Genomic DNA, 12,335 nt, shown 5'->3' with positions numbered 1-12,335 from the left:
TTTCAACCTTTTATTTTCTGCAGGGGTATAGCCGATTAACAAGCAATATTGTGACAGTTTCAGGTGAGCAGCGAAAGGTCTCAGCCACACATACACACGTACCCATTCTCCCCCAACTCCCTTCCCGTCCAGCCTCATAACTTTAAGCTGAGTTCCACGCGCTATACAGTAGGTCCTCGTTGGTTATCCGTCTTAAATACAGCAGTGTGCACGTGTCCATCCCAAACTCCCTAACTGTCCCTTCCCTCATCCTTCCTCCCAGCAACCATTAGCACGTTCTCGACGTCACAGGTGGTTCTTGAACGACAGGATTTGGATTGTGCAGGTCTATGTATACTAGGATTTTTTTTCAATGAACAGGCTCTACAGTAATGCAGAATCTGTGGTTTGTTGAATCCATATATATGGTGAATCCTGGATACCAAGAGCCCACTGTAAAGCTATGCACAGACCTCTGACTGCGCAGAAGCTCAGTGACCCTAAGCCCTGTGATTTTCAAGGATCAACTGTATCTCATTCACCTATTATGGCCTTTGTTTCATTGTCTGCCTCTCGACACTAAAAAGTAAGACTCGTGAGAGTATTTTTGTTTTTTCACTAATGTACTCCCAATGTTTAAATTAGCTCTTGGGTGAAGGTGGCTGAACAAGATGCTAAACCATGGACTTTGAATTCTCAGGAGAAAACCCTGAAGAGATGGGGAAAGGAGAGGCATGTATGACGTCACCAGAGTCCTTGAGTGCGGGGACCAGGACATGGTACCGGGGCCCCCAGGATGTAAGGGGTGGGCTGTCTGCCTGCCACAGAAGCGACAGCAGTGTGAAGCTGAGGCACTTATCAAAAGGCTCAGGTCTGGCCCATCACCTCTGAACTTCATTCAGGCCAAAACAAATGGTCATGAGAGCAAACACCTGTTGATGGGAAAAAAAAATGTAGAAACTGAACGTTGAGAATTATGCTTTATTTGGAGCTTCACTGAGGACTTCAGCCCAGATACAGTCTCTCAGTAGCTCTGAGGACTGTCCTCAGGGGCAAGGGATATATAAGAGGTTTTTCAAAAACAAATGAATAAATAAACAACAGCAAAGAAAACTTGGTAGTCAATCTTCAAAAGATTCTCCCAACTAAAGAAATACCAGACATCTCAAGTTAACGAATTTAGTGCTTTTCTATATATTGGAAGAGGCAAGAGTCTGGGTTTCAGGACATCGCTCCAGTGATAGGCACCTTGCTACCGAGGGCCAGCATCCTGTTCCCATCCTGAATCCCCTCGGGGGCCCTGTCAGTAGTGGCTGCTGCCTGGATGGGCACACATCCTATTTTACTGAGATGGCAGGGGGCATTCTTTGTCCAACATCCCAGATTTCACAGACCAACAGAGATCCCCAGGAGTTTTATTATTTGCTAGGGTAGTGCTCCAGGTACCACAAACCAGTGCCAGTGGTATAGAACCCACCTGCCAGTGTGGGAGACGTAAGGGACCTGGGTTCAGCTCCCGGCTCTGGAAGATCCTCTGGAGCAGGGAACGGCAGCCCACTCCAGTGTTCTTGCCTGGAGAATCCCAAGGACAGAGGAGCCTGGTGGGCTACAGTCCCAAAGAGTCAGACACGGCTGAAGTGACTTGGCACACACACCACCAACTGAGTAGCTTAAACAATAGAAAAATCTGCCCTCTCAGTTCTGGAGCCCAGAAGTCTAAGATCAAGGAGCCAGTGAGGTTGGCTCCTTCTGAGGTCTGTAGGGGAGGGTCTGTTCCTTCCTCTCCCCAGGCTCTGGTGGTGACCTGGCCATCTTCAGGATTGCTTGGCGTGCAGAAGCATCCCCACCTCGACCTCGGCCTTCACCTTCACGTGGAATTCTCCCAGTGATGACATGTGTCTGTGTCCAAACTTCCCCTTCTTCTAAGCCATCTGCCTTAGGCCCACCCTAACAGTGTTAGACTCTTTGTGATCCCATGGACTGTAGCCCACCAGGCTCCTCTTTCCATGGGATTCTCCAGGCAAGAATACTGGAGTGGGTTGCCATTCCCTAACCTTATCCTAACTCATCACCTCCACAAAGACCCTCTTTCCAAATAGAGTCACATCCTGAGGTCTTACTGGAGGTCAGGACTTCAGTGTAGGAATTTTGTAGAAACGCAAGTCAACCCTTAATACAGGTCTAGCTCTTCAAGGAAACTGTATCTTCAAGATGAATGCTGCCTGGGATGGCTGTGAGTCTGTACAGCTAGGTTACTGTAGTGTAAAGCCTTGAACCTGAACGGGACCTTCTGATCTTCGCCCCACTGTATCCTCTGCCTGCCTTTTGTCTGCAGAAAAATCTTAGCCAGAGAATAAGTTTAATCAGAGAAGTGAGCACATGAAGAAACAAAGGCGAGCAGTCAAAGGAGACCAGATGATAACAATGCAGTCAGTAAGCACGCCGAGGACTCTCAGCTCCTCCTCGAGGCTGCAGATGAGATCCGGAGTCATCTCCTGTGTGCTAAAGTACAGGTACTGAAACCCCCACCAGGTGGAAGAAGGTAGCTACATGACGGCCAGACTCTAGCCGCGATATCAGCTGCCACAATTCTGAGAACTGTCCCCACGGACATGGAAACCAACCAAGCCTGGAACTAAAGATTTCTTGCACCTAGAAGAATCGAGATGACGCTGGTTAGACCACTGATGACCGATTTTGAGACGAGCATCAGGGCTGACTATACTGTCTCTGTATGTAGCCCCTTCCCCAGCCTGCAATGCAGCAGACCCAGGTTCAGTCTCTGGGTCGGGAAGATCCTCTGGAGAAAGAAGTGGCAACCCGCTTCAGGATTCTTGCCTGGGAAATCCCTCTGGACAGAGGAGCCGGGCAGGCTACAGTCGTTGGGGTCACAAGAGTCAGACACGACTTAGTGACTTGACCACCAGCACTGGGTTCCCCTGTCTATGGATGTTCCTCCCACCTGACTGTCCAGTGGGGAGAGCAGGCATTTGGACAGGCATCCATCCTCTGCACCACCTGACTGTCCAGTGGGGAGGGCAGGCGTTTGGACAGGCACCCACCCTCCACGCCACCCACCACCAGGATGTCAGCACCCAAAATAAAGCAAGCTTTCCTTTCTACCAACTGGCCTCTTTGTCGGCTTCTGAGCGGTGAGCAGCCGGAACCTGGGTTCCATAACATCCTAACAGTCGTTTGGGGGGTTTGTTTGGGTTTCGGCAAAGTAAATCCTGATAACCTTCAATTAGTGCCTGACAAGCTTTGATAAGTGCCTGATGTCCTCTGATTGCCAGGCATCCACTTCAGTGATGGCTATCTAGAATAAACACCTTGCCAGCCACATGCCTATAGCAACCTTGCCAGGGCCATATGCCTCCCCTCACTAAGGCACCTTTGTATTGGAGATTTTGGTTAATTTGGTTCTTTGGGGCCACCTGCTGTTCCCCTTTCCATGCTTTACACTGACGCTCACATGGTTTAGCTTCACCAATAAAGGGTGAGCACACAAAACCCTAGGCCCCGCCTTCGACCCCAATAAAAGCAGAACCACAGACCAGTGATCTCCAGCTTTCTGTCTGCCCCTGACCTGCTGTGGGGTCCCAGGTGCGCCGTGTAACTTCCAGGTCCTGTAAGTAATAGACCTTTATTCTTTCAAAATTTTCTGCTGATTATTGCTGAAGGGCATCTTGCAGCAGTAACAACCCTACTGTCTGTCCAGCCACCACGCTGGTTACTGAGGGGTTAGGATCGCCATGCAATGGTTGTGCTAGTCACTGATCTCAGTGATCAGTGGCTTAACACATGCAACTTGTATTTCTCGCCCAGGCAAAGACCACTGAGGGTCTGCAGAGCTCTCTCCAACAGGTGTCCTCCAAGGTGTCCAACGAAGTGTCCTCCAGTGACTGAGGGATCCCAGCTGCCTTCGTCTCTGGTTCCACCAGGAGGGGTGGAGAAAGACTGAGGCACTGCATATGGCTTCCACCTCATTGCAGCCTGGCAGTGGGCATCAGCATTGATGCTTACACGTGTTCTGGCCAGAATCAGTCCCCTGGGTCTAACCTGGACGGGGACCAGGAGAATGTGGGGGGAGCAGGCTGAGTGGGGATGGGCACCATAGCTTTGGCACACTGGCTTTGGGGGATGTGTGTTGGAGAGTGTTAACTGAAGGTTATGGGAGCCAAATTCTTAGCAGTGTTAGAGGGCAGGAAAATGGCATCTGTTTTCGAAATGAAAGCTAGAATCACTCTCTCCCTGAAGCTGAGGAAGAGAGAGCAGTCAGCCCCATCTCCAAACAGGCAAGCACTGGGGATGAGGTGGCAGTATTTTCGGGATTGGGGGAAATACCGGGACAGGGTCTGGCTTCTTCCAGATGGGGGTGGGGAGGAGAGGAGAAGAAAGAGGAGCAAGAAGAGAAGCTAGAAATGCTGTCCTAAGTCTGGGGAAGGGACCATCTGCCCCGCTGCAGTCCTTTTCCTGCTGGACAAGTTCTCACCATCTCCTGAGAGGCTTCCATGATTCTTCAGACTACTCTGAGGCTTAGAATGTGCTTCCTGTGAATGGCAGGTTTATGGAATGAACGAACACCGGTAAATGCCCTGTTTCTTATTCCCAAATAGCATATTAAAAAAAAAAAAAAACCCACCTTGTTCAACAGCAGATGGCCATTGCCCTCTCCTGGAAGTGGGTTCAGGAAGGTCATACCCAGACTCTATTATGGGAATTTATTCACTCAGGAGTGAGACCCATTGGAAAGATGACAAAATATTCTAAAATTTTGGCATCGGCTAATGGCACATAAGCTTTTTTCTATCCTCAGCTCTGTCCTGGCAGCTGATAAGAAGAAAAAAGAGGATTGTCTAGGGGCTGAGGCCTCCAAACTCTTAGTCCAGTAACTGGCGGTATCCCCATCCCATCCCCTATCCCACCAAACCCCAAGCTCCCAGAGGGCTCAGCTGTTTAACTAGAGTTCAGAATAGACAAGGCAGTCACTTTGAGAAGTCAGTCTGAGATCCTCTGAGAAACAGATAGCCAGAAACAAATACTCAGTCCCTGACGACTGCCCGCCTTGATGAGCGGCTGTGTCCTGTGTGTGCACATGTGTGCGTGCACATGCAGGCACCCATGAGCACAAGCCTGCACGTGCCTGGTCTGGTATGACAAGAGGGGTTCTGTGCACAGGGGTGTTGTGTGGGAACGTGATTATATTGTGTGAAGTGATGTCCGCACTAGCAGATGAGCATAGAGTGTGTGTGCGTACACATGCATGTGTGCACGAGTAGGTGTGTGTTCTGTGTACAAGTGTAAGGGTGAAAGAGATGGTGCTGCTTTGCTTCTGGAGAAAACCACTGCAGATCCGACCCCATGGGCGGAATTCCCAAGCCTGACTCCAGTGTGGGGGTGAGTAAGCTACGTATGCTGGGGGACACACAGCCTACGAACTCTGCGATCTCCCAGTTTGGCAGGTGTCCAGGTCACAGCCCCCCAGGAACTCTCAGGAGGGTGAGGAGCGTGGCGGTCTCAGCAGTGTATCGTGGGGGGAGGTGATCTCGACCAGTGAGTCGTGTAACAAACCTGGGAGGCGCCCCCTGCACGTGTCCTGTGTGCCCGATGAAGGCAGTCACGCTGGACCCCGCCTGGGATGGAAGAGCGTGTCTGTGATCTCCTTGAAAGACTCCCTCCATCAAGATCGTTGAATGTGAGCGGGACAGCAGGGGCCGGGGCAGAAGCTGGACCGCCTGTTAGAAGATCTAGGCTGGTCTGTCTGTATTTCTCCCCCACAGAACCCTCAGCATGAAGACCCTCCTGCTGCTGGCAGTGATCATGGCCATCGGTAAGATCCTGACCTCTGGCCACAAGGGGCTCAGCCCAGGGAGGGAGGCACCCTCTTCCCCCGGCTTTCCTTCCCACCGCATCTGGCCCTCTCTCAGAAGTGCGGGCAAGGGGGTGGCAGGGAGAGGCAGAGGGAGGTCACAGTGTCCCAGGCCCCATCAGCAGCTGCTGTCCTTCCAGGCCTGCTGCAGGTCCACGGGAGTTTGCTGGATTTCCGGAAAATGATCAAGTTCGCGACAGGAAAGGAACCTGCGACCAATTATAGCTTCTACGGCTGCTACTGTGGAATGCGCGGCAGAGGAACCCCCAAGGACGCGACAGATCGGTGAGGCCACCCCAGCCCTCCCTCTGCCCACTTGTGGCCCCGGGGGGGCCAGGAGCGGGAAAGCTCCTGTTATCCCATTTGCACAGAACCCAGGAAGTCCTGGCTGAAAAAGCAGCCAGACCTTTGGACATTCTGCTCTAGACTGTACCAGTGCCCGGGGGTCTCTGCCCAGAGCACAGGCCTGAGGCCACAGGACCCTGGGCTCCCTGCAGCCTGGGGAGGCAGCCCCTCGAGCACAGTCTCGCCACAGGTGTTGCAGGGCACATGAGTGCTGCTACAGAAGCCTGGAGAGCCGCGGGTGCCGCACCAAGTTCCTGAAATACAACGCCACTTATGAAGAGGACCAAATCATCTGCGGTAAGAAACAGTCTCAGCTCCTCTCAGCCTCCTTGGCTCACTTTCTCCTTCTGGGCACTCTGCTGAGCAAAAAGGTAGATACAAAGGGAGTGTTCCTGCCTCAAGAATCTCACAGTGGGCTGGAAAGTAAAGAAAGCCAACACGCAGCACGGTAGACTCTGCTAGAAAGTGAGAAAGCTGGCGGGGCTCTGCATGCAGCCTGCGGTTCGAGGAAGCTCCCCGAGAACGGTGAATTCTAAACTGAGTCTTCGAGGCTGAGAGCAGTCAGGGGAAAGCAGAGCTGCGAGCATCCCAACAGGAGGACACAGCAGAGTCCAACGGACCAGAAGGACCGCAGCCATTCTGGGCTGAAGAAGGGAAATGTGAGGATGAGACAGAGTGAAGACCAATGATGCTGGAGAGACGGGAAGGGGCTGGGTCAAGTGCCCAAGGCCATGTTGTGCTTAGATTTTTGTCCTGAAGCAGTTCAGTTCAGTCAGTTCAGTCATTCAGTCGTGTCCAACTCTTTGCAACCCCATGAACCGCAGCATGCCAGGCCTCCCTGTCCATCTCTAACTCCCGGAGTCCACCCAAACCCATGTCCATTGAGTCAGTGATGCGTTCAACCATCTCATCCTCTATCATCCCCTTCTCCTCCTGCCCTCAATCTTTCCCAGCATCAGGGTCTTTTCAAATGAGTCAGTTATTTGCATCAGGTGGCCAAACTATTGGAGTTTCAGCTTCAACATCAGTCCTTCCAGTGAATATTCAGGACTGATCTCCTTTAGGATGGACTGGTTGGATCTCCTTGCAGTCCAAGGGACTCTCAAGAGTCTTCTCCAACACCACAGTTCAAAAGCATCAATTCTTCAGCGCTCAGCTTTCTTTATGGTTCAACTCTCACATCCATACGTAACTACTGAAAAAACCATAGCTTTGACTAGACGGACCTTTGCTGACAAAGTAACCTCTCTGCTTTTCAATATGCTGTCTAGGTTGGCATAACTTCCGACAGTCCTTAAGGAAAGGAGTTAAAACCCAGAATTGCATTTCAGAGGCTCTTGCCAAGTGTGGATGGAGATACATAGAAGGGGGAGCCAGGAAAAGGCCACTGCCATCGTGCAGAAAAGAGACGGGAGAACTTGACCTATAGCAATGGTGGTCAGGATGGAAGAGGTGGAAAGTCCTGTGAAAACAGCTTTGAGATAGAAGCAGTGGAGCTTGGTGCTTGACTGAGTGGGGCTACTGGGAGTTGTTGGTTGGCTGTAGTACTGTGTTGGTGGTATAACTGAGGAGGGCCTGGTAGGAGAGAGCAGGAGGGGTTCCACTGGGAGCATGTTGAGTTTGGAAGCTTCCAGAACGTCCAGGGAGATGGGCAGCAGGCTGCTCGTGAAAAAACTCACAGCTCAAGGTACGGTCTGGACACAGATTCAGAAGGCAGCTGCAGAGAGAGGAGAGTCGGAGGTACCCACCCATCTGGTGTTTAAAGGCCCAGAAAGGAGACAGAGGGGGGACAGTCAGAGAAGGAAGGGAGGAGAGAAGAAGGCCGAGGGGTGGGCCAGGAGGAGAGGGTTAACAGCCGCTGGCTTCACAGAGGGGTCCTCCAGGAGAAGGGCTGACCGGGCTCCTGGGGTTCAGAGGCAGAATGACCACTGAGGACCTCAGCGGGAGTTGCTCCCGTGGATCTGTGAGGGCAAAGCCAGGTTAGAGCGGGCTGGAAGGTGGGTGGGAAGTAAAGAGAGGTCGTGAGTGTAGACAAAGCTCTGGAGCAGGTTTGGCTGTGGAGGGGAGGAGAGAGATGGGCGGTGGCTGGAAGGGATTGCCTAGTGCCCCAGACCTACTGACCCATGAGTGAGATTCTGAGAAATGACAGGCTATTCCTCAGCAGCCTGAGGTCTCTAAGATCAGAAATCATGTCTTCCCATCATGACCTGCCACAGGGCTCTGTGGCTTTCGCAGGCTCTGGACGCCCACCTAACAGGCGCAGAGAGTGAGGAGGTCTGACTCCTGGAAGAGAGCTGGGAGAGGGCAGCTGCCAGGGCGGGGGCGCTCGTCCTGCTGTGGTTGCCAGGGGTCCAGTCCTTCCCCAGCCTCTGGTGCCGCCACGTTGGCAGTGTGATTCCAAGGCACAGTCCAGGGCTCCGAGAGCTATGGGTCGCTCTACAGGAGAGGCTTTCCCTTTGCACATCTCTCTCTTTGAGAGGAAATTCATTCTTCCTGGAAGTGCCCCACAGACTTTCCCTTGGGGCTCACGGGTCAGGGCAAGAGCACGTGCTCCCCGGACACTAATCATAACTAAGGAAGCAGGGATGACCATGGCTGGCTTTCACCCATCAAGACCCATTCCCAGAGCCCAGAGGGCCAGGGGCTATGGACCTGAACACACCTGCTGGGGAGAAGAAAGAGACAGCATCTAACAGCAAGGCTTTTCACAGCATCCCAGGGCATGACTGCTGGTACCCCATGAGACGGGTGTGGGCTTCCTGAGGGCAGGAGTTCTGTCTCCCCATCAGTCAGAAATACCTGGACATCAGTGCTTGTTCCAGACTAGAAACCCTGGGAGAACAGGAGCTGTCTTTCCCCCAAGAATTCCCATAAAAATCCATAGACAATTAACGAACATCCATTCTGTTTATTTATTGTGATTTCAGAGGACACGGATGACTGTAAGAGTCAAGTATGTCAATGTGATAAAATAGCTGCCAGTTGCTTTGCAACAAACCTGAAGACCTACAATAAGAAGCTGCGTTTCTACAACAAGCTTCGGTGCCGAGGGCCCGCCCCCCAGTGCTGAGGGCCCCTCATCCTGGAAGCCTCACCACCAAATGCTGTTTCCTCCCCTAGCACCCGAATGCCTACCCTAGCCTTGTTCCTTGGCAAATGAAGGAAAAGCCCTCGCCCACCCTAGAGACCAGCCAGGAGTCCTTCTCTCCCCAGACAGAAACCTTCCATCCAGAACAAGAAGCTCAAGGTCTGGGTGTGTATACCAGCCCCTTTCCTCTGCTTCTTTGGACAGCAGGATTTTTCCTCATTTTCCACTCTTCTTCAAGTCCAAAGTCATGTTTAACTGCAGCAGCTACACCCCTGGCTGGCTCTTGTGAATAAAGCAATTGACTTGGCAAACTATATGCATATGTGTGCGTTTGAATATGTACTGGTGCACACCTGGGTATAGGCAGTCACACACCACCCCAGGCCCTTCTAGTGTGAGAACATATTAGTACTAGTAAGGTAGTGCAAGTGTAAGGACTTGGAAACACAAGCTTCAGTGTCAGACTGGCCGAGTCAAATCCCCACCACCACCACTTCGCTGAGCCTTAGCAACCTCGCTTAAGCAGAGGTCGCTTCAGTACCCAGTGCGCAGGCTTGTTGGAGAATAAAGAGATAACAGATAAAGCGCTGGGCCTGACACGCCTGCCTCTGTCATTATCACACGCAAAACCCAGCCTTCCTCCTCTCCTACACTGAGGAAGGGCAGCTCCTGCTGGCCTGTTGGGCAAAAACGGAAGTGCTGTTCCTGGTGTCCGGGGGTCTAGAGTCCCAGCCTCCTGTGAGATACGTTCTTCTCCTATGTTGCCGGCCCAGGGGTGGGCCAGTGTAATGCTGGCCACCAGTGGGACTCTCAGGGCATTTGTCCCCTCGCCCAGGGCTGGCTTCCTGGGCTTGTGACCCGGGCAGAGTCCCAGGGGACGCTGCGCCTAGTCTCCGGCTCTGTCCAGCCGTCCCAAGTTGTTGATGACGTGGAATCCAGCATTTTACTCTGCACAGGGACCCACAGATTTGGTAGCTGGTCCCGCCCTCACAGCTACTTCCGCTTTTCTAATCTAGGGTACCTCTTGGATAGTCCCATCTGGACCAGAAGTCTTTAATAATCGTCATCAGAGCCGCTGGCTGTGTACAGCGTGGAAGCGCTCTAGGAAGCAAAGAGTCCATGGCTTTTCACGGGCTGAGTCCTTACCAGGAAGGATGAGGAGTCTTCCCTTCTTCCCACTGGGTGTCTTCTATCCTTACAGGATGTGATAATGCCCCCTTTTTGGTCCCCTGACAGTATTTGATTAAGGTTTCTGTTAATTCATTTATTACATAACTTTCTTTTTGTAGGCTTCCCTGGTGCCTCAGACTGTAAAGAATCTTTCTGCAATGCAGAAGAACCGAGTTCAATCCCTGGGTTGGGAAGATCCCCTGGAGAAGGAAATGACTACCCACTCCAGTATTCTTGCCTGGAGAATCCCATGGACAGAGGAGCCTGATGGGCTACAGTCCATGGGGTCGCAAAGAATCAGACACGACTGAGTGACTAATACTTTCACTTTGGGGCTTCCCTGGTGCCTCAGATAGTAAAGAATCTGCCTTCACTGCAAGAGACCTGGGTTTGATCCCTGGGTTGGGGAGATCCCCTGGAGAAGGGAAAGGCTACCCACTCCAGTATTCTTACCTAGAGAATTCCGTGTTCAGAGGAGCCTGATGGGCTGGAGTTCATGGGTTGCAAAGAGTTGGACATGATTAAGTGACTGACACTTCCTTTTGTAAATGTATTTTCAAATTAGTTTCTTTAAAAAACAGAGTAAAGAAAAAATTAGGAAACAGAGAGTATAGAAAAAGTTCAACCACGATCCTGATATTGGAAGCAACCACTGATAATAGGCTGACACTTCTAATTATCAACAGCTTCAGAAAACTTTTCTGAGCGCTGACTGTCCCGTGTGAGCAAGTCGATCCCATGTAAAGCAGCAGCCTTCTTCCCCGTGACACTCCCACCATCCCCACCCATCACTGCTGCCTCGTTCCCTCTTGCTTCATCACCACCTAATGTTCCACAGTTGACTCTTTTTTTAACTTTTTATTTTCTATTGGTGTATAACTGATTAATAAATAATGTTGTGAGAGTTTCAGTGAGCAGCCCTACATATACATGTATCCATTCTCCCCCAAAACTCCCCCACCATCCAGCCTGCCACATAACAGTGAGCTGAGTTTCATGTGCTACAGAGGAGGTCCCTGTCGATTGCCCACTTTAAATATAGCAGTGTGTACCTGTTCATCCCAAACTCCCTAACTATCCCTGCCCCTCATCCATCCCCTGGCAACCATAAGCTCATTCTCAAAATCACAGTTGACTCTTGAACAACAAGGATTTGGATTCCACTTATACTAGGATTTTTTTTTCAATAAATAGGCACTACAGTCACACATAATCCAAGGTTAGTTGAACTGACACATACGGGGAATCGCTGACACCGAGAGCAAACTGTAAAGTTGGGTGCACATTCGTGACTGTGTAGAGGGTCGGCGCCTCTGACCGCCGTGTCTCTCGAGGGTCAGCTGCGTATCGCTCACCTTTTGTGCCTTTTGTTTTATTGTCTGTCTCTCTCCACCAAAATGTAAGCCCCGTGAGAGTATTTTTGTTTTTCACTAATGTACTCCAAGTGCTAAAATTAGTCCTTGGATGAAGGAGGCTGAACAAGAACCCAGACAATGAATTTTGAATTCTTAGGGAAAATCCTGAAAGATGGAAAAGGAGAGGCAGTCTGTGACATCACCCAGAGTCCTTGAGTGCGGGGACCTGGACATGATACCAGGGGCCCCCAGGATGCACGGGGGTGGGGCAGTTTGCCTGCCACTGAAACAACAGTATTCCGAAATTGAAGTGCTTAATAAAAGGTGAAGGTCTAGCCCATCACCTCTGAACTTCACTTAGGCCTAAAACCAATGGCAATGGGAGCAAAAATATAGAGGGAAAAAAAAAATGCAGAACCTAAACATTCAGAATTATGCTTTATTTGGGGCTTTACTGAGGACTTCAGCCTGGATACAGTCTCTCAGACAGGTCTGAAGACTGTCCTCAGGGGCAAGGGAGGAACCAGGA

General features: G+C 51.2%; 1 protein-coding gene across 1 annotated transcript; it reads left to right on the top strand.

Annotated features, from left to right (window-relative positions):
- PLA2G2A (phospholipase A2 group IIA) lies at positions 3,498-9,597 on the top strand. The gene is made up of 5 exons (XM_005676914.3): positions 3,498-3,607; positions 5,760-5,809; positions 5,989-6,133; positions 6,384-6,490; positions 9,121-9,597. The coding sequence occupies exons 2-5, from the start codon at positions 5,770-5,772 to the stop codon at positions 9,261-9,263; spliced, it is 435 nt and encodes a 144-aa protein (XP_005676971.2). The 5' UTR covers positions 3,498-3,607; positions 5,760-5,769; the 3' UTR covers positions 9,264-9,597.

This window comes from Capra hircus, chromosome 2, assembly GCF_001704415.2.
Source record: "Capra hircus breed San Clemente chromosome 2, ASM170441v1, whole genome shotgun sequence".
Classification (NCBI taxonomy): Eukaryota; Metazoa; Chordata; class Mammalia; order Artiodactyla; family Bovidae; genus Capra; species Capra hircus.
This window is presented reverse-complemented; position numbering and strand designations above follow the sequence as displayed.